This window comes from Guyanagaster necrorhizus, assembly GCF_019112545.1.
Source record: "Guyanagaster necrorhizus MCA 3950 unplaced genomic scaffold BT62scaffold_4, whole genome shotgun sequence".
NCBI lineage: Eukaryota > Fungi > Basidiomycota > Agaricomycetes > Agaricales > Physalacriaceae > Guyanagaster > Guyanagaster necrorhizus.
In genome coordinates, this window is record NW_025064883.1 from 196,549 (window position 1) to 221,186 (window position 24,638).

Below are 24,638 nucleotides of genomic sequence, written 5' to 3' on the forward strand. Positions count from 1 at the left end.
GTAACTCACTTAGACGCGCCTCCTTGCCTTTATTTTCTTTCTTTCACCTCCAGTTATCCGTACCAGCATGCCGGCAACTCCCGGGCCAAATAACGTAGTACATAACCCCTTTATTTTGTTTATCTACTATTACAACTCGCCATGTTTCCTCTTCGTATCGCTCTGAGCTCGACGCGTCCGCGTCATGCTCTTTACAGTGCCACTCCAACACTTTTTTTGAACAGGTACTGCTCGAAAACAGATAAGGTATGCTTGGTAACACTTCAATTGATCTTTCGTGGTCTGAAATTCCTCCAAACAGCCAGAGTCTCCTTCAGAGAAACCGATTGCACTACCGCCAAAAAAGCGACTCGCTATAGGTGCCGTGTATACGTAACGATATATATTACCTCTCAACCAAGCCCAAGTTACTTGTATGGATGCTCGGATCAAGTGCGCGTCCAACTTTTTTCTCTGCTTCGTTACCGACCCATTAATGTCATCCTAGCCCATTCACACAGCTCGGCCTCGAAGAAGGAGATGCCCATATCATACGAAATGCTGGCGGAATGGCGTATGAGACCCCATCATCTTCTAGATCTATTTTACGCTCACGACGGTTTTTCGGCAGAAAAGATGCGTTGCGAAGTATAATTATATCACAGCGACTTTTGGGGACTCGGGAGATAGCCGTCGTGAGCGTCCTGACATCCAACACATTCAGAGCTCTGATATTAGGCTACAAGTATCACCACACGGGCTGTGGCATGGTTACATTCACCGGTCCATCTCTGCGAAGGATGTTGAGTGATGCAGACCCACAAAATCCTCAAGTCACCGAGCAGGCCGACGAGATCGACTTTTTGGAGTTTGATGATCTGGAGCAATCGGTCAGGGACGACGTGATGTTTCTGAAAGAAAGTCCTTTGGTAATGAAGGGCACCAAAATCACTGGCTGGGTCCATTATATGGAGACAGGCCAGGTGCGTGCCTTTTCCACATAGGTTCCCTAGACTGCTCAAAACTGGTATAGGCTGTGCAGGTAGTATAACTGTTATAATGCATTTCTGGGTACTTTCGTACAGTATCGCTGCTTGTAACTTCTATTCAAATCGTAAATTCTCAAAATAACGCAGGTGAAGATGGAAGTCTTCCAATGACATCATATCCATATCTACTTGTGAGTCATATCATTTCAAATTATCTCAGTCCACTTTTGCCAACCAACTCGGACCGGCTTCTCTTCAGGTCATCGGTGGGATTTCAGCCATGTCGGTAGCTGCGACACAACATGATTTAGAGCAGCCTGCTACAGGTCCGGTGGGCACCGACTCTGAAGCTTTTGAACGGCAGGCTCTTGAGCAACTTACGGACATCTCTCCATCTTCTCCTGTCCCCGTAATAGCCGTAGATTTGGACGATGTACTGGCCCAGACGAACCATGTTGTTGCAGAGTGTAAGTTACAAACACCCAGACGCGTCGATGCGCGTTGATGCCCATGTTTTCCCGTAGGGCACAATCAGGTTTACGGAACTAGAATGGATCTTTCCCATTTTTACTGTAAATGCCACTCATTTCGCGGTTATCTCCAATGTATTGATTTTCATCTGATACGAAGACTATTACTACTGGAAGGTACGTGGTGACCTCTCTGCTGGCCTACTCTGCATTTCTCAAAATCAATGTCTAGAATCCGTTTTGGGGCACACCCAAGCAAACGTTCGACAAAGTAAAGGCATTCTATCAGACTCCCCGGATCTTCCAGGCCGATCCAGTGCCGGGTGCTCGAGAGGGCACCCTGTCCCTAAAGGATATGGGATTCAAGTTGATTATCGTGACCGCCCGCGCGCCTGACACGGCCGACGAAAGCTGGATGTGGGTCAATAAGCATTTTCCGGGTAAGCTGACTTGATCGGAGATATCGTATCGTCTTAGAAACCATTTTTACAGGTGTATTCGACAGTATCATCTGTACAGGTCAGTTCAAGGATGTTCATAAAACTGGCCATGAGGTTGTCACTAAGCTCAGCAAGGCTCAAGTATGTCTAGATGTTCCACATGTCCAGTACGCTGATCATGTTGAACAGGTCTGTGCTGACTTAAACGCTCGTATTCTGATTGATGATTCATCGGAGAATGCCCTTCAATGCGCCACAGCGATACCTATTGCGACGCGTGTTTTGTTGTTCGGAGACTATGAGTGGAACAAGAGAGTATCTGGACCTGGAGATGCTTCTGATGATATGTCGTTCGACATACGTCTAAAAGCTCTGGTAGGGAAAGAATTCTGGAAAGAAGTAGGTTGACCAGTAGTAATCATTCCCTCATACTGATGCTATGCCATAGGAAACTGTGGATATACCCGAAGGTGCTCCTCTTGAACGGGTGAAAGACTGGTCAGAAGTGGTCAGATGGGTTAAGATACACATGGATACCCTGCAGTAGAGAGAAGATGTGAGAATACACTTGTCTGTTCTGTCTCTTCTCCAAATATGATGTGCAATGTATACCAGAGAGGGTTGGAGTTAGAAGCTGGCAAGGTTTTATTAGCCAGCCTATAGCTACTTAAATACAAGTGATATGGTAATAACTAAGCTGTACAAAGTCTAGGAAATGCATAGCTGGTTACTGCTGTACATATGACGACATTTCCACTTCTAGTAGCTACGGTGCAGATCAATTCCAATTCCAACAGAAGATGTAAGAGAGTCCTCCGAGTCTGCCATATAGCAAATAGTTTTCCGAGAATTTATAAGGCGTCCGGCACCGGGCCGACAGACTTGCAATCACATGCCATTGTGATTACTCCTTGATTGAACACAAGGAGTATGGTGGCCAGGCGCTTACTTTCTCCACCGAGTAATAAGAGTAACCCATTGTTCTCTTCAATCTTTTGGGGTCCAACTGCCCTGGGATCTTTTAGCCATGGCATCAGAGCTGCTTTCTGCCTTGCGCACCCAGGATTTTCGTAACCACTATATCCAGTTTAGCCGCTGGTATTCTTCCCATCGACCTCTCGTTCAGCGGGTAATCAACACTGCTTTCATCGTTTACGTTCTTGGTTCGACATTTAGTGGCTTGTCTGGAAAGGGCGGGTCATCCAGGTCGACCAAGTCTAGGAAGGGCAAGGGTTCCAAGGGCGGAAATGATGGTGACGACAAGAGGTCGACAAGGGTTGCGGTACGTTTTCCGGTCGGACTCTTGATATTGCATCGACTGATACTGCAATAGGTCGACTCTGTCTTTTATCGGCGATTGGGTGCCATTCTCAGGATCGTTGTACCAAGTATAAGATCGAAGGAGGCTCTACTTCTGGTCACACACTCAAGTTTGTTGGTATTACGGACGGCAATCTCTCTCTATGTTGCCGCATTGGATGGACGGTCCGTAGTCCGTTTTCTGTTTTTTTTTGTGTATTCATACAGTTACTACAGGATTGTAGCGAGCCTTGTACGTGCCCAGCCCCTTCAATTTTTCCTCAACATTATGCGCTGGTTATGTGTCGCGATACCTGCGACATGGACAAATAGCTGGCTTAGCTATGTTCAAAACAAGCTCACCATCGCCTATCGGACGCGTCTTACAAATGTCATCATGCAACAGTATCTTGGTGATGAAGATGAAGGAGCCCATGGCAAAGTCTACTACAAACTATGTAAGCTTCGTGCTATTTCTTTCAATTCATGTCTCATCTTCAGAGGTTTTCGTAGCGAATTTGGATGACAGGATAAAAAATCCTGACCAGATGATCACTCACGACATCCACAAGTTCTCGACACACCTAGCCGCCATATACGCTAATCTTGCCAAACCGACGCTCGACGTGATACTATATAATTATCAGCTGTCTCAAAACGTGGGGGCCGAAGGTTTACTACTACTTACTGTTTTGGTCCAATCCTCGGCTGCCCTGCGTAAGTTGGATTATCATTGCACCCACTCGTACTAACCATTTTCACAGTGCGCTATCTGACGCCACCTCTTGGAATGTATACGGCACTGTCGGCACAGCTGGCTGGCGAATTGCGTCACACTCAATCCCGGCTGGCCGAATTTTCTGAAGAGGTGGCATTTCTTGGCGGAGAAGAGACTGAAAAGATGCTTGTCGAAAGGAAATACGCGACTGTGATAAAACATGAGAACAAAGTCCTAAATAAGCGCTGGTGGTTTGGATGCATCGAGGAAGGCATCATCAAGTGGCTATGGGGAGGTTTCGGAGTAAGTCATTGATATCTATCAAAGATTTTAGTGATACCAACCAACTTCCAGATGATAATATGCGGTATCCCTATCTTTATCAAACTTCCCGGCATCTCAAGTGTGGATCTAGGCGGACGTACAGAAGGTACCACCAACGTTCTTCGATCCAAGTTTATGCTCATTATCCCCCAGGGTTCGTAACCAACCGAAGACTACTGTTGTCATCTTCAGGTAAAGCATTGGTTTCATCTCAGACATTACCGGCAAGTTAACTTGTAATTTGAGACGCCATTGGTCGAGTGATGTACTCTTACAAAGACCTGTCGGAGCTGGCTGGTTACACCGCTCGTGTTTCTCTGTTGCTTGATACAATGAAAGACATCAAAAAGGGAAAATTTGAAAAAGTTCTCATTAGCAGTGCAACAACGGGAGAGAATGCCAAAAGTATGTCTTGCTCCATATTAGCGTGTCTATTGTTGATCAAAATGCAGTTTTCCGGGGTCAGGGGGAAATTATTATGTCTGAGGACATTCAGTTTGAGAATGTTCCCATTGTTACACCAAATGGTGATGTTCTAGTTAAAGGTTTAAGCTTTCATATCAAACATGGAGTGCGTAAAGCTGCTACTGCTTGATTTTTTCTCAATTCACAATATTTCCAGCAAAACTTGCTCATTGTGGGGCCTAATGGTGCGAATGATTCGTTCATCTTTGTTTCTTTCGATGGTTTAGATCAGCTTATATAGGGTGTGGCAAATCTTCGCTTTTCCGTATCCTGGGTGGACTTTGGCCCGTTTATGGTGGTGTAGTTCGAAAGCCTGCCGCTTCAGAGTTCATCTTGATCCCACAACGTCCGTATCTTTCCCTCGGAACACTTCGAGACCAGGTTATATACCCCCATTCGCGAGAAAATATGGAAGCTCGTAGGTCTACTTCGACGTCATAACGAACTGGTTAAGTAATAACGAGTATTCAGGTGGTATTAATGATGATGATCTGTTGAACATTTTGTCCGTTGTCCAGATGGAAGGCGTCGTTGAGAGAGAAGGTGGATGGAATGCCGCTCGGGAATGGAGAGACGCTTTGAGCGGTGGTGACCAGCAGAAGATTGCCTGGGCAAGGTTGTTTTATCATAATCCCAAGGTATTGCTCCCGTTTCGCGGTTAGTCTGATGGAAGATCTGATTGGTATGATAACTCTAGTATGCAATCTTGGATGAGGCGACATCACTGGTACCGCCAGATATGGAAGGAATGATGATGGAGTATGCTGCCAAACTTGGGATTACGCTCTTGACGGTGTCACATAGACCGTCGTTGTGGAAGTATCATGCTATGATTTTGCACTACGATGGTCAGGGTGGATATGTATTGTAAGCGGCCATTCATTGTGCTGACGGCTTTCTGACTATGTGCATTGACTAGTACCAAACTCGATGCAGACAAACGCTTAGCTCTCCAGACGGAGAAACAAGCGTTGGAAACGAAGTTGCTTGAAGTGTAAGTTGCGCTCCTTCTGTTTCGGTGATTCAACTCATAGATCCTTCATAGGCCGAAGATGAAAGCCAGGTTGGTGGAGCTGAAAGGCGTGGATCATGAAGAGCTGGTGTAATATTTTGCCGGTGATGTGCTATTTTATGGCGTACAAATAGACAAGGGACCTGTTGATGGGACACTCCCAGACGACACCACTTGCACCACGTACATATCTGATATGAGCATTTTGAACTCAAATGTTATACGTACGAAAAGCTTCGGCCATCTTGGACGCGTTTGGACACGGTGGGGCGGCTCTTGTCGCATTACTGCTATCAGAAATGATCGGCCAGCTTGGCAGCGCATTATCTTGTCGCTGATTGGTGGACTGATCCCTGAATTTCACGTGTCGGCTCCGGCCGGAAACGTAACGGTATAGGACAAGGGATTGATTGGTCATATCATCCTTTCCCCACTTCCCCTCAAGTGCTCACACGAGCGACCCCTAGACTTTTCCTTACTTTTACTCCTATCTCTTTCGCCTAATTTTTGCTCACGGCCATGCATTTCTTCAGTCAAGTGTATAATTACAAGTAAGCCATTCCCCTTCCTGTATGCGTTTCTGTTGATTAATTCCGTGGCAGTCACCCATGGTCTCACGTCGTCATTGGGATGTGGCACAAATACCCGAATCCAAAATGCTCGCATGTCATTAGTATTGATGTGCTGGATCGCTCTGTAGATCCAAAGACGGGGATAATTAGAACGGAGCGGATATTAGGATGTAAGCAAAAGGCACCAGGCTGGATCGTAAAGGTGAGAGTGATCTGTTTCGGCTTTGTGGCCTGGCTTATCGTTCTGTTCACAGTTGTTTGGTGGCTCTGAAGACGCTTTTGTGCGTGAGATATCTTTTATCGACCCCAGGAATCAGCGCGCTTCCATATCCTCGGTCAATATGTCACTATCACAGTTCGCCACATGCGTAGAGCAAATAGAATACTCACCTGCATCTCACGACTGCACGGCATTCACACAGACGGCAGAGATTCAAGCACGGTTAGGGATTTGGCGGAGTGCCGCAGATGGGCTGGAGAGATGGCTAGTACAGCGGTTTGAGCAAAATGCACATTTGGGAAAGCTTGGATTCACAGACGTGCTGCGGAGGTTGTGGGAAGAACGGCAGCAGCTGCAATCTGTAGCGGCGTAGGGGTGGTACCTGGGTCGTGTGTCTTCTCTACACTTCGTTTTCTGTTAACGTTGCATCAGGATTTTCTAGAGGTACTGTTACGCCTTGACCTAGATTGTTTAAAAGCCCCTCTACACTATTCGTTGTGTAAGCTATGTAGCTGAAAAACTGAAAAAATGGAAAAAATGATGACTTTGTGACTGTGTGACTTGTGTGATGTAACGTTCTGCCGTTCTGCAACGTGACTGTCACAATCGATAATTTGGTGGAATGACCCAGTGGTCGGGGCTGGCCAGTTCCTTCTCTGCTGCTTCTTTCAGAGTGCCTTCCGAGTCACGTCGAGGCGCGTCAAACTGCAATTCGTAGGACATTTCGTGAATTTGGAGAGAACGACGTGCACTTTCGAGAGGACCATCTTTTCCCCCCCTTCCCTTGTGGTTCGCCCTATCCGTCGTAGGGTGCAAGTACGATGGACGAGCTCCTGCACCACTGTCTGCGAGAGCTTTCATTTGACGGAGACCTTGGTGAGCTTTCCCATCATATGACCTCCAATTCCGAGGATAGCCGGGTTCGATCCCCCCTCTTCGCATCTACCTGGTCGTCCCATGAACTTGAAAGTGACTTTTTCTTCTTCTAGGCTCCAATCCCTCGCGTTTGAAGGATTTCATCGTTGATTTTTACTCCCACAACTCTTCGTCTGCCGCACAAAATACCGACGATTCCTTTTGCGCTTTCGTATGGTCACTCGTAGTTCAGCAGCCAAATGTTCTTGTCGGTACTAAGCCAGCTGGGGTAAACTCTGAAGTCTGGATAGCACCACAGACTAGTGCTAAGCGAAAGGCAAACGCCAAGGGGGAGGCCTTTGTTGAAACTCGTCCTGCACAGCTTGAAACTATCGCAGACGCAAAGTCTCGTACTCTCGAAGGCCTGATCAAAGAATATGGAGACGACTTGCGCATTGCAGTCGATCCGGACTCGATATATGCCGCAATAACCGGCTCGCACATCAGGGTGAGCGTTAAGCCATTGATTGAATTCTCAATTTTTTCAACATTAAATGCAAAGTTCCCAAAAATGAGCCCTATGGTCTATTCAGCGCTCCAAATAATCACTCGTGGCCGAGATAATGGTGTCTCAGTCGTCGAACTCGGACAGCGATCTAAATATGACCAAAAAACATGCTTCTATCTCGTGAGGCAGCTAACGGAGCTTGACTTAGTGTATGCCAGTTTTCTTTCTGAGGACCAAAAGAGCTTACGTCTTCTTGTCAGTGTCAAGGTTCGCAGAGGAGGGGTTGGTACCCATTTTTGTATACATCGGTACTTTTTCGATCGCAGTCCGTCCTGGAAGGCGATACGCGACGAAGAGAACAATGCGGCAGCGCTCCTGAAGCCTGAGTTCCCTCTCGGCGATGCCGAAGCTGCAGACGAGGACAATATCCCTCCTGAAATCCGGGCCCTCAACTTCACACCCATTGATGCCCGTCATCTTTCCAGTCTACCACTCATCCGGGCTCGCGTCCTTAATCTACTCAAAGTATCAAAAAACCAGATACATCCCGCAAACAATTTGATTATAACTATCGTACGTATCTTTAATTTATCTCTTCTGTCTCTCATATACTACATTTTCAACAGGGATTTAAGCACCCTACCAAGACCGATCGAAGATTTTTCCAAAGTCGTATCCGCGAAATGATCCAAGAAGGCATCATCGAGAAGGTGGTTGTCCCTAACAGGAAAAAGAATTCAGCATCGTCTGTGACCTGTTTTCGACTGGTGGAAGAGGAGGTCCAATCGAGAGCTCGAGGTCCAGTGGCTGTGCCGGACGCGGATGACGACGAAGATAATGAAACTGGTAAAGTTGTAAATGCCATTTTCGCCCCACTAAATTCATTTGTGTTGTAGAACAAGGCGGCGTCAAAATTAATACCACGATACACAAGCAAATCATCGATCTCTTGGAGGAATCGGGGACTAAAGGAATGACGCTCAATGTAAGTGCGGATCCATTCGTTGTCACGTATGGCGAATATTTCTCTGCAGGAACTTTCTGCTGCCTTGTGCCATTTCGACAAGAGGACAATAGAGCTTCTTCTTACTCGCGCTGAGAAGGTTCGGCCGCCTCCGCATTTGAGTGATCTCGGTATCTCTGGTCTTATGGAGACGTTTGGACGGGAGCGGCGACACAGATACTACACTGTGTCTGCCTACCATTCTCTGGTATCCCAGGAAAATTTAGATACATCGTCTGCAAGGCTTGCGGAAGTGGACTTTGGAGAGTCGGGCGGGTTCATGCCTGTGGATCCAAAGAGTTTCTATGACGATACAAAAAGCCTGATCAAGCACCAGGATGCTGGCAGGGAGGAACCGACAAAAAAATCCAAGTCCAAGAAGAAGGCTTCCAAAGACCCTATCTTACCCGACGGATCTGTCAAACTAGGCCGTCCAAAGAAATCACAAGACGGTGAAGACGGAACTCCCATCAACGCAGAGACCTCTCGGCGCCAGACCAGGAAGCGCAAGCACAATGCTGATGAAAGCCAAGACGCCAAAATAGACCTCGTTTCGGCGGGTCCGTCTACGAAAAAGCGAAAGATTACAAGGACTGACAGCGGCGATGCTGAGAACTCTGCGCAAGGTAACACTCCTTTTAAACTGTAATGCGTCATGCTCACCTTCCGTTCTCTAGCTATTCCCAAGAAACGAGGGCGGCCACGGAAAGTCAGGATTGAAGATGAAGATGCTCAAGTACCACAACCAGCTCGAGTGGTGACCCGGAGAACTGGGAAGAGAAAAGGCAACGGCGCCATTGACCTTGAGGATCAAGATGCAGTCGCGGATAACATTCCAGATAGTATTCCTGACGTCGAAGAGCCACCAGCAAAGCGACTTCATCGTTCCGCCTCTGTCGTGTCGCAGACATTCGAATTGCCCATATCAAATCCGTCGGACCAGGCGGACATAGCGGAGCCTAACGCAGAACTACGAGATACCCTTATTGGAGCAGCGGTACCATTGGAAGCAGGAGCCGATGATATACACGTCCCATCTCCCCTGGTCGAACCCACAGACGTCGCTACAGCTACAATACCAACACCAGACGCTATGGTCGTCGCTGAAGAGATACCGCAGGCAGCAATTCAGCCACCGCCCTCAATCACTGAGACTTCGGAGATCGAGATCCCCATTGACCCGGCTTTGTTGGGAGATTCTATGCAGGATGTACAAACCGTGTGTGGAAAAATCTCTTCGTGATATTCTATCCTTATCTGGTTATGCGAAATATTTTCACAGGCAACAGAAGCAGACCAGCAACCGAACACGCCCAGGGGGAGAGTCAATGTTTCTCATCTTCGCCGAGAGAACGAATTCTACCGGATCATTGAGCTATTAGGAGGCATCGTGAACACCCAGACGAAGGACATATACGATGCTCATTCGAGCCTCCTGGAAACCCTTTCACTGGCCGGAGAGCCCACCAGTTCTCCTGCTGGTATCAGGACTGACAAACGTACCGCCACTGCGACGTTTAACAGCTTGGAAAGCCGTGGTAGAATCAAGCAAATAAAGACGTCCATTCCTGGACCTACAGGTGTCAGTCGACCGACAGTCATTGCGTACTTACTCGACACATCAGAAGAGAAGTTGGCAACTTTCTTGACAGAAGTCGCGAAAGGGTCTATTCCCATTCCTCCCCAACCGGTTATTGCTCGTAAGATCGATGAACCTGTGGAATACGGACCAGATCCTACTCTGATAGCTCGTGAAGGCCTTCCGCTGCAGTTGTTGCAGATGGAGAATTCTTCTGGTTATGACCAGGCCGAAAGGTGGAAGAAGAATACTGCCCGTGCCGAAAAACTTTTCAGCCACGACGACAATGTGATTAAGGAGGTACTGCTGACGGAGCGGACTACACTGGGACAGATGTATGGAAACATTGTCGCGAAGGGTTTGCGGTCCCGGGTGCTGCATATCACTGCCATGAAAACCTTCGAAAACGCAGACCCATCCCCGCAGATTACATCACATGAGCACCGTGTATTGAACTTGTCCTTTTTTTGCTACGATCTACCACTCGGACTCTACTGCTCGTTGCTGTCCCCACTTTTCCACCATGATCAGCTCACCCAGTTTCTTGTGAATCCAGAATGCCGCCAAACGTTAGTACGAGATTTGCCCCAGGGTTTGCGATCAATCCTTCAAATTGGGAAATCACGGGCGAGGTCTCGATTCCTTGATATCCTTGAGCTTTTAAGACACCTCGGTCTTGTCGTCCCACTCACGCCATCCAAGTCAGCATCTCCGTGGCTGCGGTGCGACTCGTTGGGGGATCATCCGAAAGGTTATGAACCGGCATCTTTGGAAGGTTGGACAGCAAGCACTCCAACTACTGCGCCAGCTTACTGGCAGTTCAAGACGTCTGCCCCTCTGTATCATTGGGCATCATCAGAGTTGTCCCCTCCATTCCTACAGAATGTTGGCGTCAGTACTGCAGACGAAGTTTCTAAGTACTGGGAGCTACTCAGAGACGCATGTACGAACAGTAGCATTTTGCCTGCGATTACCGATGGCCAGGCTCCTCTATCCATCCCCACGGACTCTTCCAAGATCTCCCGATCTCTGCGTCGTTCAGTATCTTGGAATCCCAACTATGTTTTCACTTGGCACCAAACCCAATACCTTCGACGCTTCGTGAATATTGACACAGGAAAGACGCCTCTTGACCTGGAAGATGGAGGTGCTGCGGAGATCGCCAGAATCTCTGGTATCATCAGTGCACCTCCCGACGCAGTGCGAGAACACTATGTCACCGCTCACGAGAAGATGGTGAAAGACCTAGCGAAGATGGAGCGTCGACGGAAACGTGAAAGTTCTGAAACCTTTGCAAAAGAGGCCGCGGACGCCAAAGCTGCTCTCGCGAAGAGGGCAGCAGATGCACGCCTACATCGAGAGCATGAATGGGAGGATCTAGTTATGAAAGTCCATCCAGAGCCATCACCATATGCGATTGTCCGTTTGCGAAAAATTCAGACTCGATTTCTCCAGTCTGTAGGGAAGGAGACGGAGTGGGAAAGCGAAATAGAAAAGGCTTTTCGGGAAGCTGACTTCGCATCAGCCCAAGTTTTGAAAACATCTCAGGCACCCCCAGCACACAAAGCTAGGTCTCGTCTACCTCGAGTCGCTCCATCAACCGTTTTGGTTCAGCCAACGCCATCGACAGCATCCCCCTCTGCTCCTACTCCGATCACAACAAATCCGGTAGAAAAATCAATTTGCGCTCTGATTGCCGAGCAAGGTCCGCCTATCATTCCTCCACCTCGTACTGACTCCAAGCGAAAACGCAAACGAAAATTAGAAGAAGCTGGAGTAGAAGGTATGCGCCATCTCTTAGGTTGAGATATGCACGTCTAAGTCGAAATTGCAGATCAATCGCCGGAACCTAAAATCAAACCCATTACTCGTAGGCATCGCTTCCAATGGAATAGGGATTACGAAGAACTTGCTCGGGATGCATCGGTTATCATTAGAGCCAGATGTCGAAATGGGGTGCGACTGGATTGGGGAGCGTTTGAACAAGTATTTCCAGCGGTTCCCAGAAATAGTGTCCGTCAACGTCTAGCGCACATCCGAGAATCGCCTGGCAATGAGGCATATCTTACTCGTCTCGAAGACCGGTGGTATGATCTCTGGATGAAGCGTCGAGGCACAACCATCCTGCCGGATGACGATCTCAATAGTGCGACAAACTTCAACCTGATTCATCACCTCGAGTTCCTGCGGAGTCATATTGACAAGAATGCTCTGTGAGCACATCATTTGCTACCATTGAGACCAGTCACTAATGTTAGTGATAGGCGAGTCGGTTATGCCCAACCGCAAGGAAATTCAAATGTAGAGTTGATCATACCCGATACCGTGGATGATCTTTTATACAGCTTCGAAGTCATTGAAGCCGCAACAACTGGCCCAGTGTGGGACTTCATGTGGAATGGTGTTGTTGAGGAGGGTTGGGAAAAGCGCTTAACCTCATTGCCGTTCCTTGATTCACTTAGCGATTTGAGTGAAACGCCAGTCGAAGACGTGCTTGCGATAGCAGAATCTGCACTGAAGGTAAGAATATAGTCGTGATTGCTTTGATCGTTGTTAAATGTATTCAAGATGGCACTTGGTACTCCTCTTGAAAACTACAATGCGGAAGGGGCGTCGACTCTTCTGCGAAGTGCTGCAGAAGAACATATAGTCACATCTGCCACGAAAGGTCTTGTCAGTCGTGGCATCCTGTCTAAGCTCGTCCGAGATCATCATAGACAAAAACCCGGAAGACAGCTGAAGATTTCTGACGCGTAAGCTATTATTTCATTCTGAATGATTGTTTCCGTGCTAACCTGATACAGGAATCTAGCAGCTTTGGGGGGATCTATCAGTAGTGATCTATTCCAGGATGCTGCAGGGCTCGAAGAAGATCTCACGGCTGGAGAAAGTGATACATGGAGAGAGTGGCCTTTAACTGCGACAGACGGAGACTCGGCAGCTCTAATCCAGCATGTGTCCGACAATAAGGTGGGACATCATACTCAATTCTTTGCTCAGCAGTTACATGTTGTGATGATTAGGTCGATTTCAAAGTAGATACGACTAATGCTCAAGCCGCACGACCAATGCTTGACTGGAATAGTAAGAAAGCGGGTAAGATAAGGTTTCTTCAAGACAATCGAACGGCTCGTCGTTAAAGGTTGACTTCCTAGATGATGATCAAATCGAAACATCACTTCATGTTCAATTCCGCGATATGTCGTTGCAGTCGTCAAGCTCACAGGCGACGCCGGTCATCCAGTCCATGGACATTGATTGTTTGGTCAGTAACGAGCTGCACACCTCCAATGCAGTTCACGGACAAGCAGTGGATGGATCAGCTGCGTGCTGTCGAAGAGTGACCGATAATGGCGTAGTTGATTGCACTGGGTGTTTGGATGAGCAGTGGGCTAGTGTCGGCCCGACCTTCAGTGCAAAGGAAATGGCCATAGCACATTCGGTCCTTAGTATCGTCGGTCAAGCTGGGAGTCAAGGGTCTTCAAAGATTGCTCTAGCAGTAAGTGTCTGTCGCCATTACGGATACACATCACTGACATCGATTCCGGTATTTCAGGAACGTACCAATACTAGTATGAATGCATTGTTACCGGTTATCCAGCGACTAGTAGAACGTCCATTACCGTTGCTGTACTGGGTCGGCTACTCTTGTGCATACTTGGTATCTGCAGCGCACATCAAGACGTGGACAGTGACGTTACCATCTGCGATCCTTTTGAACATTTTCCCGCGACGATGGATCGACGTTTCTGGCACCAAGCTTGTGGAGGTTTGGGAAGCAGCTCTGAGAGCCGCTATAGGAGTTATAGTCTTCCGACCAGGAATTTCCCAGGTAGGCGGTGATGATATTGAAGGGAACATTTCTAACTTTGGCCTGTCTAGGCTGAACTTCGCTGGCGACTTCGAGGGGTATATGATAGACAAGAAGTCTATGACGTCCTTCAGTATCTCCTAGAAACTGAGATTATCAAGACCTCGATTGGTAGTCAAATGGTTCCTATGCTGGACGAGAGGGAGGAGAAGGAAGTTTTCTACTTCATAAATCAGTTGAAGAAGTGGTATCGTCTCTAATTGCATCCCACGACAATTTTTATGTTGTGAGTGCCGCGGCTCCTTCAAACATGCGAGAGGCATCTGACATTTGAATAATAAACAAGAAGGACCTTTATTTGAAAACCCCAACTGTATACTAGAACGCTCATCCACAGGTTTAGGCGTACTGCTTGTGTCGCCACTCGAATCAGCGGGCCGATGAAAGATAGCACAAATGGTTTGATCGCAGTGTCTTCCGTAAACATCCTCGTAATGGTCTGCCATGGCAGAGATAAGCTGTCTGATGTAGCGAAGTATCCAGTTTAGTCTCTTCGCAGGAGATGGAGAAGAACTTGTATGCGCCCTTTCGCCGTCTGGGGGTATCGTGCTTCGACCTGAAGTAACAACGTTAGAACTAACACATACCGATGATACACCGACCATCCCAAGAGCACCATCATGAGTGTTCAACCCTTCATTGTCATTGATTGACCTGAACAATGCACGAGTCGCCTCATCCGCTGAAGATAAAAGCTCTTCATCACCGGGAACACAGTCGCCGCTCGTACCTGTAATCAAATGTTAGATTGTCGTACAATGAAAAATGGAGACTGCTGACATTCATGACCTCCTTAAGCGCCTGCAATGCGGTGCCACGCTTTAGCCGCCGCGAATCGAATGTTAGCCTGGTCGTCGACCAAGGCAAAATGTCGCTAAGGGGTCGATGCATCGCCGATCGGAAACAGCAGGGTGGCCACGTGTTTGGCATGCTCCGAGTTGATCCTCGTTAAGAGTGTGGCTTACAATTTCGATCCATTCATATATTTCAAGCGCCATACTCTCGAAAAGCTGGAGAATGTTGAAATATCTCTTCTACTTTATCATGATGCACTACCATCTGCATGATTTTGCTACTATCCCTTCTCACAACACTTATATTTTTGATCCCAATTCTACCTCTTGTCAAGACAGAAAACTGTGGACCACTCAGTTGTATCTCAACTTTGTGGTTCTGCACTGTCCCTATGGAGTGGGAGAGGTGATTGTCAAAAAGATTGAGTTCATGAAGTCCACATGGGCCCTGAACTATGAGTATCTCCTCTTCTATGTTAAGGACTGCCATAATATGTTAAGCTCAAATTCCACATGACCAATTCCACATGATAAACTAACAGAACCTCACACTTCAGGTTAGACTATTAGAGTTCACTGATGCATTGTTGGCTTGTGTGATCAAGGCAGTTGCAAGTTGCTTGAGATAAGATGGTGAAAGAATAAACTTTAGCTCGAAGCTGGAACTACTACAGCAAGAGCTATGCTACTTAAATACTAGTTTCTTATTGTTCTAAGAATATAACTACCTAATTGTCCTTGCTGGTGCTGTATAGCATTTTGTCCAGCATCGCTAAGATACCTACAAAAAGTATTGTTCTGCTGTTGTGCTGTTACTGCTGTTACTGCTGTGCAAAGATAAGAGAGAGTTTTCTGTCATTGTGCTGTTGCATGACTTCACAGCAGCAAAATAGAATTGGGGTAGTGCTGCTGACTAAGCATTCCCACAATCCTAAGCACCAGGTCTAGGTGCCCTGACTAAGCAGAAATAGAGGTCAATCCTGAATAAATTAAGAAAAAAGAAAAGAAAATAGGAAAAATCATAATATTACACTCTCCTTAAGACCATTGTCCTGATAGCTAATTTAGGGATAAGTCCTCCTGTCTATGTACAAATAGCAGATATCCTGTTCTCATAATATTGAATATGACCTCTCCTTGGCAGTTGTGCTCCACACATAGAGTGGCGATAGGCACTGTAGCTTTGCATGTAAGTGCTGTCACTGCCATCTATTTCTGGCTTGGTCATCTATTGACAATTGGCAAATTGTGACTCAGCAGGATACCCTCTCCTGCATTATCCTTGCTCTTTGCTGTATGTCCTCTGCTGATGCATATATCCACCCTATTATTGCATTGTTCATAGTCATAGATTGCATCATTGGCATCTATATGTTTCTCATTGACCCATTAGTTTGATTCTGGGCCATATCCTTTCCAACTGACTAGATAGTCAATAGTTGTTTTTATACCTCCATCTTGCACCTTGACTTTTCAGTATTTGTAGTTTAGAACTTCATTGATTTTATAATGTTTCTCATCATTGATGAGTTTTAGTGATGGCAGTGGCAGTTGTTTTTGGTTTGAAAAGACAGATGTGATGTATGGTGTTAGCAACATCTCATTGAAGATGTTATGGACTTTTTAAGTTGTTGATAGTTGCAACTTATATGCAGAGTTGCCCATCTTGGCAAGAATTTTGAATAAGCCTATTTGTTTGTCTGTGAGTTTCTGTTTGAGATGTGGAAGATAAAGATTTATGATATCCAACCAGACTTTGTTATTAGTTGAATATTTGTGAGCCATTCTATAGTGTTTGTCATATTGTTTCTTCATTGTTGAAGCAGTCTTTTCAAGTGCTGTCTTTATTTTCTTATAGATTTTTGCTATCATTGCAGCAAAATCTGTGGATACTGGTGTTGTCATATGTTTTCCATTTACTTTGGGCTACTTGTAGATATCTCCTATAGTTTACAAAAAATGGTGTTTTGCCAGTTGCTAAGTGAATCCTATTGTTGTGTTGGAAGGCTGCTAATGCCAGCCACTCTGTCCAATCATCCTGTCTGTTACACACATGCTGCTGGCCTCCGCATCACCTAAACCAACCACAATTCCAATCACACTACCCACTGGACTCTGGCCACTTTCTATTACCTACTAATTTCATTTCATCATTATCATTTCACATTCATATTTCACATTGTAATATCTAGACCCCAAGCTTGGTAGCGAATATTGACACTGGAACCCAATGGAACCTGACTCAGAATTAGCTACTATTAGTATATAAAGCTATGTATATCATCGTAACTACTCAGTTTGAACATCAACTTGAATAAACCACCTATACTTCGCACTCATCTCAACTCCTCTCTATCTCATCTGTCGGATTCCGCTCTGAAGGATATTCCTGTTCACTTCTCTGATAGAACTCCATTCTGCCCATCCAGATCCTTGGGCTCTGACTCAAGGGTGACATTGCCAATAGCTTTGTCGATGCTCATGCACTCTGCCAGACTCCATGCATGCACTCAAGTCTACTCAATTGGCATGTTCCTAACAGTATATTTGAACTCAAACTCTTGAGTCAAAAATTTTATCATATCCACCATATTTACCGAACCCACAGAAACTGATTTTGAACAAATCCAGCCTACCCATCCAAACATATTTTCCATGGAAGACATTCTGGCCTCTGCTTCAAAGGAACAACCAGGCCTTTTCGGATCGGCCTCCAGTGGAGGACAACCTTCCTGTAGGGAAACCTACAATCACTCTAGCTTCACTGCTTGCCAACCTAATTACGATGAATCCCCTAATCCTTTTGATACCACCAGCATTCCAACCAACAGAGTCTGATGGATCAGCCTGATGTATGGTGCCTAAACTGACCCCTCAATAAACCCCTTATCTCTGGACAACATGCACAGGGATTTAGACAGCCTAGACTCAGAGGGCAGAGATGAAAACACTCCTACTCATACTCCCATCTAATGAGAACCAGGTGACAATCCACTAAACCCTTTTCCAGGTGGACCAGGAGGACCAGAAGGACCAGGTGATTTCAATGGCCTAGGCAGCTCTAATGGCTCTGCAGGAAGTAACAATCCAAACCAGCAGGACATGTTCCTAAAATTCATGAACCTGCTATGAGGAGTCTCTGCTTCCCTTAATAACCCTAAACCAGCCACTATCTGCACTAAGGTCAAGAAACCAGAACCATTTGATGGCTCTGACCCTTGCAAACTAAAGGCTTTTATCATCTCTCTTCAGTTGAACTTCAATGACAGATCTACCACATTTGCAACAGATGCTAACAAGGTTAATTATGCTATTTCATTCCTGGCCAGCACCATGCTTAACTGGTTCGAACCAGATATTCTTAACCCCAATCTACGGAATCCACCAGTCTGGCAATTCTCCTATGCAGCTTTCCTAGATGAGCTTCATAACAACTTTAGCTTCTTTGATGCTATCAGAGATGCTAAAGATGCATTAGAACATCTTCAGATGCATGATGGGGATCAGATCATGAGGTATATAGTCCAATTCAACCAGTATGCTTTACAAATTGAGTACGGAGATAACTCCCTCCACCATGCCTTTTACTATGGTCTCTACACCCATATCAAGAATGATATGGCACACTATGGGAAGCCAAACAATCTTTGTGATATGTGCTTCCTCGCCCAAGAACTTGATGCTCGCTACTGGACTCAGAAGACTGAAATTGCCTGTGAAAATTGGGACAATAAATTCTCCAACTCCAAATCCAAGAGGTCTAACACATCTTCCTCAGACTCCAGCTCCACATCAAAATCTACCACCTCTAAGCCCTATGCTGACAAGCTAGACAAAGATAGCTATCTTACTCAGGAAGAAAAAGACTGCAGGCACCAAAACAACCTTTGCATGTTCTGTGGAGCCAAACACAAGATGTTAAGCCCAAATTCCACATGACTACTAACACATGATAAACAGTTTGATACCTCGCACTTCGGGTATGTCCAACTGAGTTCACTGATGTGTTAATAGAGGTGTGAGATCAAGGCGTTGCAAGTAGCAGAAGCTCGAGATAAGATGATGAAGTAAAACTTTAGTTCGAGACTGGGGTATTACAGCGAGAACTAAGCTGCTTAAATACTGTTCTGTTATCGTACTATAAATAACTGTTCACAAAAAGCTGTTGTCCTGCTGTTATGCTGTTTCCTCTACCATTGCCAGTCTCTCCACAAAAACTATTGTCCTGCTGTGTGCTGTTACTGCTGCACTGCAGTTGGAGGACAAAAAGGTCATTGTCTCTCCCTTTACAGCACATAGCCATACAGTATGATACTGACTGACTGGGTTGCTGACCAAGCTTTCCCATGGTCATAAATGCTGGCCTAAGCACCCTGACTAAGTAAGGATAGGGGTCACTTCTGAAGAAAAAGAAAAGAAAATAGGAAAAATCGTAACATAAGATCAAAGACTGCAACAAGTGGAAGGCAGCAGCCTCTGCTAAGAGTTGTGCAGCAAAAGTCGACACTGCTCCTGTGGAACCAATCCTGATGGAGTCAGAAAACTAGGAAGCAACCCTGTTTCCTCCATACAAGTTCAGGGTTGCATTGACTCTATTTGCACACCAGAGGTCATCACTCTCAATACAACATCCCTTTCCAATCACTCCTTCCATATTCCCCTCTCAGCAGAATTACTGACTACTACAGAATCTGATGGTTCTCCAACTTGTATCATTCTGTGTTTTCTTGCTCTTATTGATTCTGGCTCTAGCCACTGCTTTGTTGACACTAAGTATGTAGCTGCCAATGAAATTCCCATTAAAATCATCCCTAGTGTGCAACTTCAATTATTTGATGGCTCCATTAGGAGCTGTATATTTCAAATCACAACTATCCCCATCTGTTTCTCATCCAGAGACACCTTCACCACTGACTTCTATATCACTCCTCTGGATTCATCTTGTAATCTTGTCTTAGGATACAACTGGCTCTCTCACTACAATTCTCTGATTGACTGAGTTAAGAACAGTATCATTTTCTGCTTAAGCTACCAGGATCTCACTCCAACCAATTCCACAGCCTCCGCCACATCCCAGAGACTTCTGTACTCACAGGACAATAGTCCATCCCCCTCTGAGCCTTCCAGCTCAAATTCAGGACTTTCGTGCCCATAAGACAACAGTCCACCCCTCTCTAAGCCTTCCAGCTCAAATCTGAGACTTCCATGCTCACTGGACTCCATCAGTCCAACTCCCAGGGCTTCATCCCATTCCAAATTGACTCTGGATAACTGATAGACTCTATTCCCATATGAACTCATCTACTCCTATCCTCCCTCAGAGTCTTTTACTATGAAAGCACATCCAAAGATCTCCATCATATCCACTGCTGTATTTGTCTAAGCCAGTGCAGAAGAAGGTGTTCAGCAGTTCATACTGCAGCCTTCCTTGTCTAATATTGGAGCCAAAGCTGCATCCACAGAACCAGCAGATCTTTCATCAGTACCAATAGAGTACCACGATTTTGCAGACATCTTCAGTGATACCCTCTCCGAAAAGCTACCCGAACACAGACCATATGACCTTAAAATCAATCTTGAAGAAGGAACATCTCCACTGCTTAGCTCTATTTATTCTCTCTCAGAATTTGAACTCAAGGTGCTATAAGAGTTTATTGATGATAATCTGTGCAATAGGTTCATTATGCCATCTCACTCTCCACATAAGGCTCCAGTCCTATTTGTCAAGAAAAAGACCAGTGAACTCCAACTTTATATCGACTACTGTGGCCTAAACAAAATCTCCAAGAAAGATCACTACCCTCTCCCCCTCATTTTTGATCTCCTTGACTCTGCCCACTCCACATGCATCTACACCAAGCTCGACCTCAGGCATGCCTACCATCTTGTTCACATAGCTAAAGGGGATGAATGGAAAACAGCCTTTTGGACCTATTATGGATTCTTTGAATGGCATGTCATGTCTTTTGGCCTCACAAATGCTCCAGCAGCATTCCAACGATTTGTGAATGATATATTCTCTGACATGCTCGATATATCAGTAGTAGTCTATCTCGACGACATTCTCATATATTTCAACAACCTGGAAGATCACCAGAAACATGTTTGAGAGGTTCTATACAGGCTTAGAGCTAATAGACTCTATTGCAAAGGTTTCAAATGCGAATTCAACCAGGATTCCATGAAATATCTAGGCTACATCCTATCACCTGAAGGACTTCATATGTCTAAAGAAAAAGTCAAGGCCATTGTTGACTGGCCAGTACTGTGAAAAGTTAAGGACATCCAATCTTTTCTTGGTTTTGCCAACTTCTACTGCTGCTTCATACATGAATATAGCAATATCGTTCTTCCTCTTACATGACTCATCCACAAGGAAACTCCATGGAAATTTGATGACAAATGCTTGGCCACCTTTAATGAGTTGAAACAGGCCTTTACACATGCCCCCATTCTTACCCACTGGGTCTCCGATCAAAAGATAGTGGTGGAAACCAATGCCTCTGACTATGCAATTGCAGCTATCCTTTTCATCTATCTTGAAGATGGTGAAATTCACCCCATCGCTTTCCACTCCCAGAGCCTCCACAATGCTGAACTCAACTATGACACTGTTACGATTTATTCCTTTTTTCTCCTTTCTACCCCTATTTACGCTGAGTCAGAAGGCACAAGACCGTGGGAAGCTTAGTCAGCACAACTAAAGTCTTCTATCGAGACGTTATGACGGTCGCGCTCGACGACATACAATCGCCCTTTTATGTATGATAACGACGCTCCAGGACAATGAGCACAATGGACGCAGACACACATAATAAGCAGTAGTATAATTAGCAGACAACCGTATAGTATTTAAGGACGACAGCTCTCGCTGGTATACCCCAGCTTCGAGCTAAAGTTTATAACACACCATTCTACCTCGAGTCTACATCTGACCTTGAGTCACATCGTCCGGATATACATATAGTGAACTCAGGTGATTCCTCGAAGTGCGAAGGAACACTTGTTTATCACGTGTATCAGTTCACGTGACGCTTGGGCTTAACAATTAGCTCGAAGCTTTCACCTTCCCTTTCTCAAGCCCAATAGTGCTGAGAAACTGAATGCCGCCAGTAACCACCGCGGACTTGAATCACGACTTCTTCGAGTTAATAGCTTCCATTATCGGAACATTGCTCGGTCTTCTAGCCATCATTACCCTTTGCCGCGGACGACAATCAGTAGCAGCTTGGATAGTCAGGCACTATCAAGCATTCCAGCACATCCAGCAGATTCTACGCAACGTAACCCCCGATCTACCTTTCCATGACATCCCCCCCTCCGCCAGAACGTCCTTCTTCCCGCAAGAGGGACCCATACCAGAAACCGGGAATAGCGACCCGGATCAGAGGAGCCTTCACGAGGAGGAAGGACCAGAACACACCCGACGACACGGCAGAGACCGCCACCCTGCTCTCACAGGGTTCTGGAACCTGTGGATGACGAACGTCGCTCAGGAGCCCGCCGAGGTCTCCAACTACGTTACTCCGGCCGGCTCCCCCGAGCATTCCGCCTCCCCAATTCCCTCAGGGATTGGAAACCATGCTCGGGACTCCCTTGATGCCGCTCGGATGGCTTCGGGACCCCGCGAAAGTCCCCACCCCCCCCAGAACCCCCCCGAAACCCCCACCGAACCAAACTCCAGCTCCAGCCCATCCGTCAGCAGGCTGGGGATTGACAATCCACGAGGAAGGGATATCCACCCCGACTACGACAACGCAGACATTGCCATCTTGGCGGCGGGAGATCCCTACCGACACCTCCACGTGGGAAGTGGGCCCGAGGACGGGACCGCCAGCGAAAGGGGAAGAGCAGCGACGTGAAGAATCATACACCGAATATTCCCAGAGTGGGATCTTGCCGTCCCCTTCGATTACGATGAGGCAGTACGGCAGCAGCAGCAGCAGCAGCAGCAGCAGAATCAGAACCGAGAGGAAGAGATCAGGCGAACCCAGGAGGAGCTCGCCGACTACGTCCGAGAAGAGGCCCGAGAGCAGTACGAGGCCGCAGAGTATGATAGGCAGGGAAGGGCATGAAGAAGGATGGAGGAGGTCGAAAGGATGGGGTCAGCCTCCCCTAGGGAGTATGAGCTCCGCACCGACACCGGATCTCCTTTCAGGGAGCCCGATTCCGACAGTGACCCATGGACCGGTCCCGCCAGCATCGTCAGCTGGAACGAGGCCATCAGGCGAGGAAATGCTGAAGGGTCCCGACCCATCGTCCTCGAATACCCCGCCCGCACCGACACCATCTCCTCCGACGCCGATTCCGTCCTCGGAGCCTACGGGCTCCGAGTATCCGACAATGCCCACGTCCCCGACAGGGCTCTCCAGCGATTCCTGGGCAGCAGGGTCGCTCGACAGTTCCTTAATCCCGAGTTCCAGCGACTCTTCAGCGTCTATAGCCGAGAACTGGAGGAGACAAGAGCGCGTGGTGGGACACGCTATAGCAGACTCAGGAGTCCTCCCATCGCCTGAACGAGCAGTCGAGGAGATGATGGACCAAGCACCCAAGTCAACGGGAGGGTCCCCGATGACCCTTCGACCAGTCGTGCTGTCCATCTACGACCAGCCCGTCAGTTCCCTCCTCGAGGAAGAGGACAGCGGGGACGAGGGCGACGAGGAGGACGACGAGGACAGTGATGACCCATACCGACGACTACTGGAACGAGCAGGAGAAGACACGGACGAAGAGGCACTGCAGGAGGAGATTGAAAGAGCCAGGAACAGGGAGTACCAGGAGCTGTACGAGCAGGGGAGAAACTACTTATGGCAGGACAAGCGCTGGCAAGCGACGTCCTTAGGACTTGAATATAGGTACGTGGAGGGTACTGAGAAAGAAAAAGTTTTACAGTATGCCGCAATGGAATACGCATGGAGAGAGTATGGACGGCGGCATCCAGAAGATCCGCTCGTGCCGATACCTCTATATCGGCCCGTCAGCAAAACAAATGCACCGGCACCAATGCCGCGAACCCCCCCCATCCAGCCGAAACGAGCAATTTACATCGCTCCCTCTATCCGAAGTCGGGCCGAAGACAGTCTGTCCATCCGAAGTACGGCATCACGGCTTATCCGAACCAGAGAATGACCGGCCTGGCAAACCACTCAAACCCAGAACCCCTGGACCGGCAAAGGAAGCCGGCTTCTCGGCGGACAACCTCCCCCGGACCAAGCAGAATCAAGCGGGAAGGATCCCGTTCGAGACGACCCCAAGGCGGTCCGCCTCGGATTTACGGTGCGGGACGAAGTAATTGTCCGGGTCGTCGACCCAAAGGGAAGCCCGGTCGCTGACGACAATTCCCTACACTCCTTCCCCGGGCCACCGACGGAATGGAAACAACCGCCATTTGGTGAATGGCCTAACCCGATGGGTGCACTCCCGGTCAATGCCAATGTCTTAGCATGTCACCCTGACCTCCTTCGAAAGCCCCGCCCCTTTAAAGGGGCCTCGGATGACATCGACCGATTCCTGGTGGACTGTGAACAATACTTCGAGGTT

At 47.1% G+C, this 24,638-nt stretch overlaps 6 protein-coding genes across 6 annotated transcripts; 5 read left to right on the top strand and 1 right to left on the bottom strand.

Annotated features, from left to right (window-relative positions):
* Positions 1-135: 135 nt before the first annotated feature.
* On the top strand, positions 136-1,073 carry BT62DRAFT_942865 (carbonic anhydrase). The gene is made up of 7 exons (XM_043187851.1): positions 136-246; positions 302-359; positions 408-432; positions 488-553; positions 611-674; positions 726-962; positions 1,013-1,073. The coding sequence occupies exons 1-7, from the start codon at positions 142-144 to the stop codon at positions 1,028-1,030; spliced, it is 573 nt and encodes a 190-aa protein (XP_043043654.1). The 5' UTR covers positions 136-141; the 3' UTR covers positions 1,031-1,073.
* Positions 1,074-1,188: 115 nt separating this feature from the next.
* Positions 1,189-2,647, top strand: BT62DRAFT_927464 (uncharacterized protein). Its single transcript, XM_043185253.1, has 7 exons — positions 1,189-1,435; positions 1,493-1,540; positions 1,599-1,615; positions 1,671-1,878; positions 1,931-2,019; positions 2,068-2,277; positions 2,327-2,647. The coding sequence occupies exons 1-7, from the start codon at positions 1,249-1,251 to the stop codon at positions 2,423-2,425; spliced, it is 858 nt and encodes a 285-aa protein (XP_043043655.1). The 5' UTR covers positions 1,189-1,248; the 3' UTR covers positions 2,426-2,647.
* A 150-nt stretch (positions 2,648-2,797) lies between these two features.
* On the top strand, positions 2,798-6,018 carry BT62DRAFT_927465 (adrenoleukodystrophy protein). Its single transcript, XM_043185254.1, has 15 exons — positions 2,798-3,160; positions 3,212-3,363; positions 3,415-3,635; positions 3,691-3,894; positions 3,942-4,198; positions 4,250-4,325; positions 4,373-4,411; positions 4,466-4,624; positions 4,672-4,790; positions 4,842-4,869; positions 4,926-5,102; positions 5,156-5,322; positions 5,382-5,551; positions 5,604-5,678; positions 5,730-6,018. The coding sequence occupies exons 1-15, from the start codon at positions 2,906-2,908 to the stop codon at positions 5,788-5,790; spliced, it is 2,160 nt and encodes a 719-aa protein (XP_043043656.1). The 5' UTR covers positions 2,798-2,905; the 3' UTR covers positions 5,791-6,018.
* A 102-nt stretch (positions 6,019-6,120) lies between these two features.
* BT62DRAFT_961802 (MSF1-domain-containing protein) lies at positions 6,121-7,036 on the top strand. The gene is made up of 3 exons (XM_043188609.1): positions 6,121-6,247; positions 6,299-6,470; positions 6,523-7,036. Exons 1-3 carry the CDS (start codon positions 6,216-6,218, stop codon positions 6,859-6,861), a joined length of 543 nt encoding a protein of 180 aa, XP_043043657.1. The 5' UTR covers positions 6,121-6,215; the 3' UTR covers positions 6,862-7,036.
* A 273-nt stretch (positions 7,037-7,309) lies between these two features.
* BT62DRAFT_884415 (uncharacterized protein) lies at positions 7,310-13,573 on the top strand (the record flags this gene model as incomplete). Its single annotated transcript, XM_043182796.1, has 13 exons — positions 7,310-7,364; positions 7,478-8,060; positions 8,112-8,424; positions 8,478-8,697; positions 8,748-8,836; positions 8,886-9,480; positions 9,532-10,064; positions 10,137-12,216; positions 12,268-12,646; positions 12,698-12,953; positions 13,002-13,186; positions 13,238-13,403; positions 13,457-13,573. 13 exons carry the CDS (start codon positions 7,310-7,312, stop codon positions 13,571-13,573), a joined length of 5,571 nt encoding a protein of 1,856 aa, XP_043043658.1.
* Positions 13,574-14,788: 1,215 nt separating this feature from the next.
* On the bottom strand, positions 14,789-15,195 carry BT62DRAFT_1072276 (uncharacterized protein; the record flags this gene model as incomplete). Its single annotated transcript, XM_043178838.1, has 3 exons — positions 14,789-14,860; positions 14,892-15,034; positions 15,078-15,195. 3 exons carry the CDS (start codon positions 15,193-15,195, stop codon positions 14,789-14,791), a joined length of 333 nt encoding a protein of 110 aa, XP_043043659.1.
* Between the last annotated feature and the right edge of the window lie 9,443 nt (positions 15,196-24,638).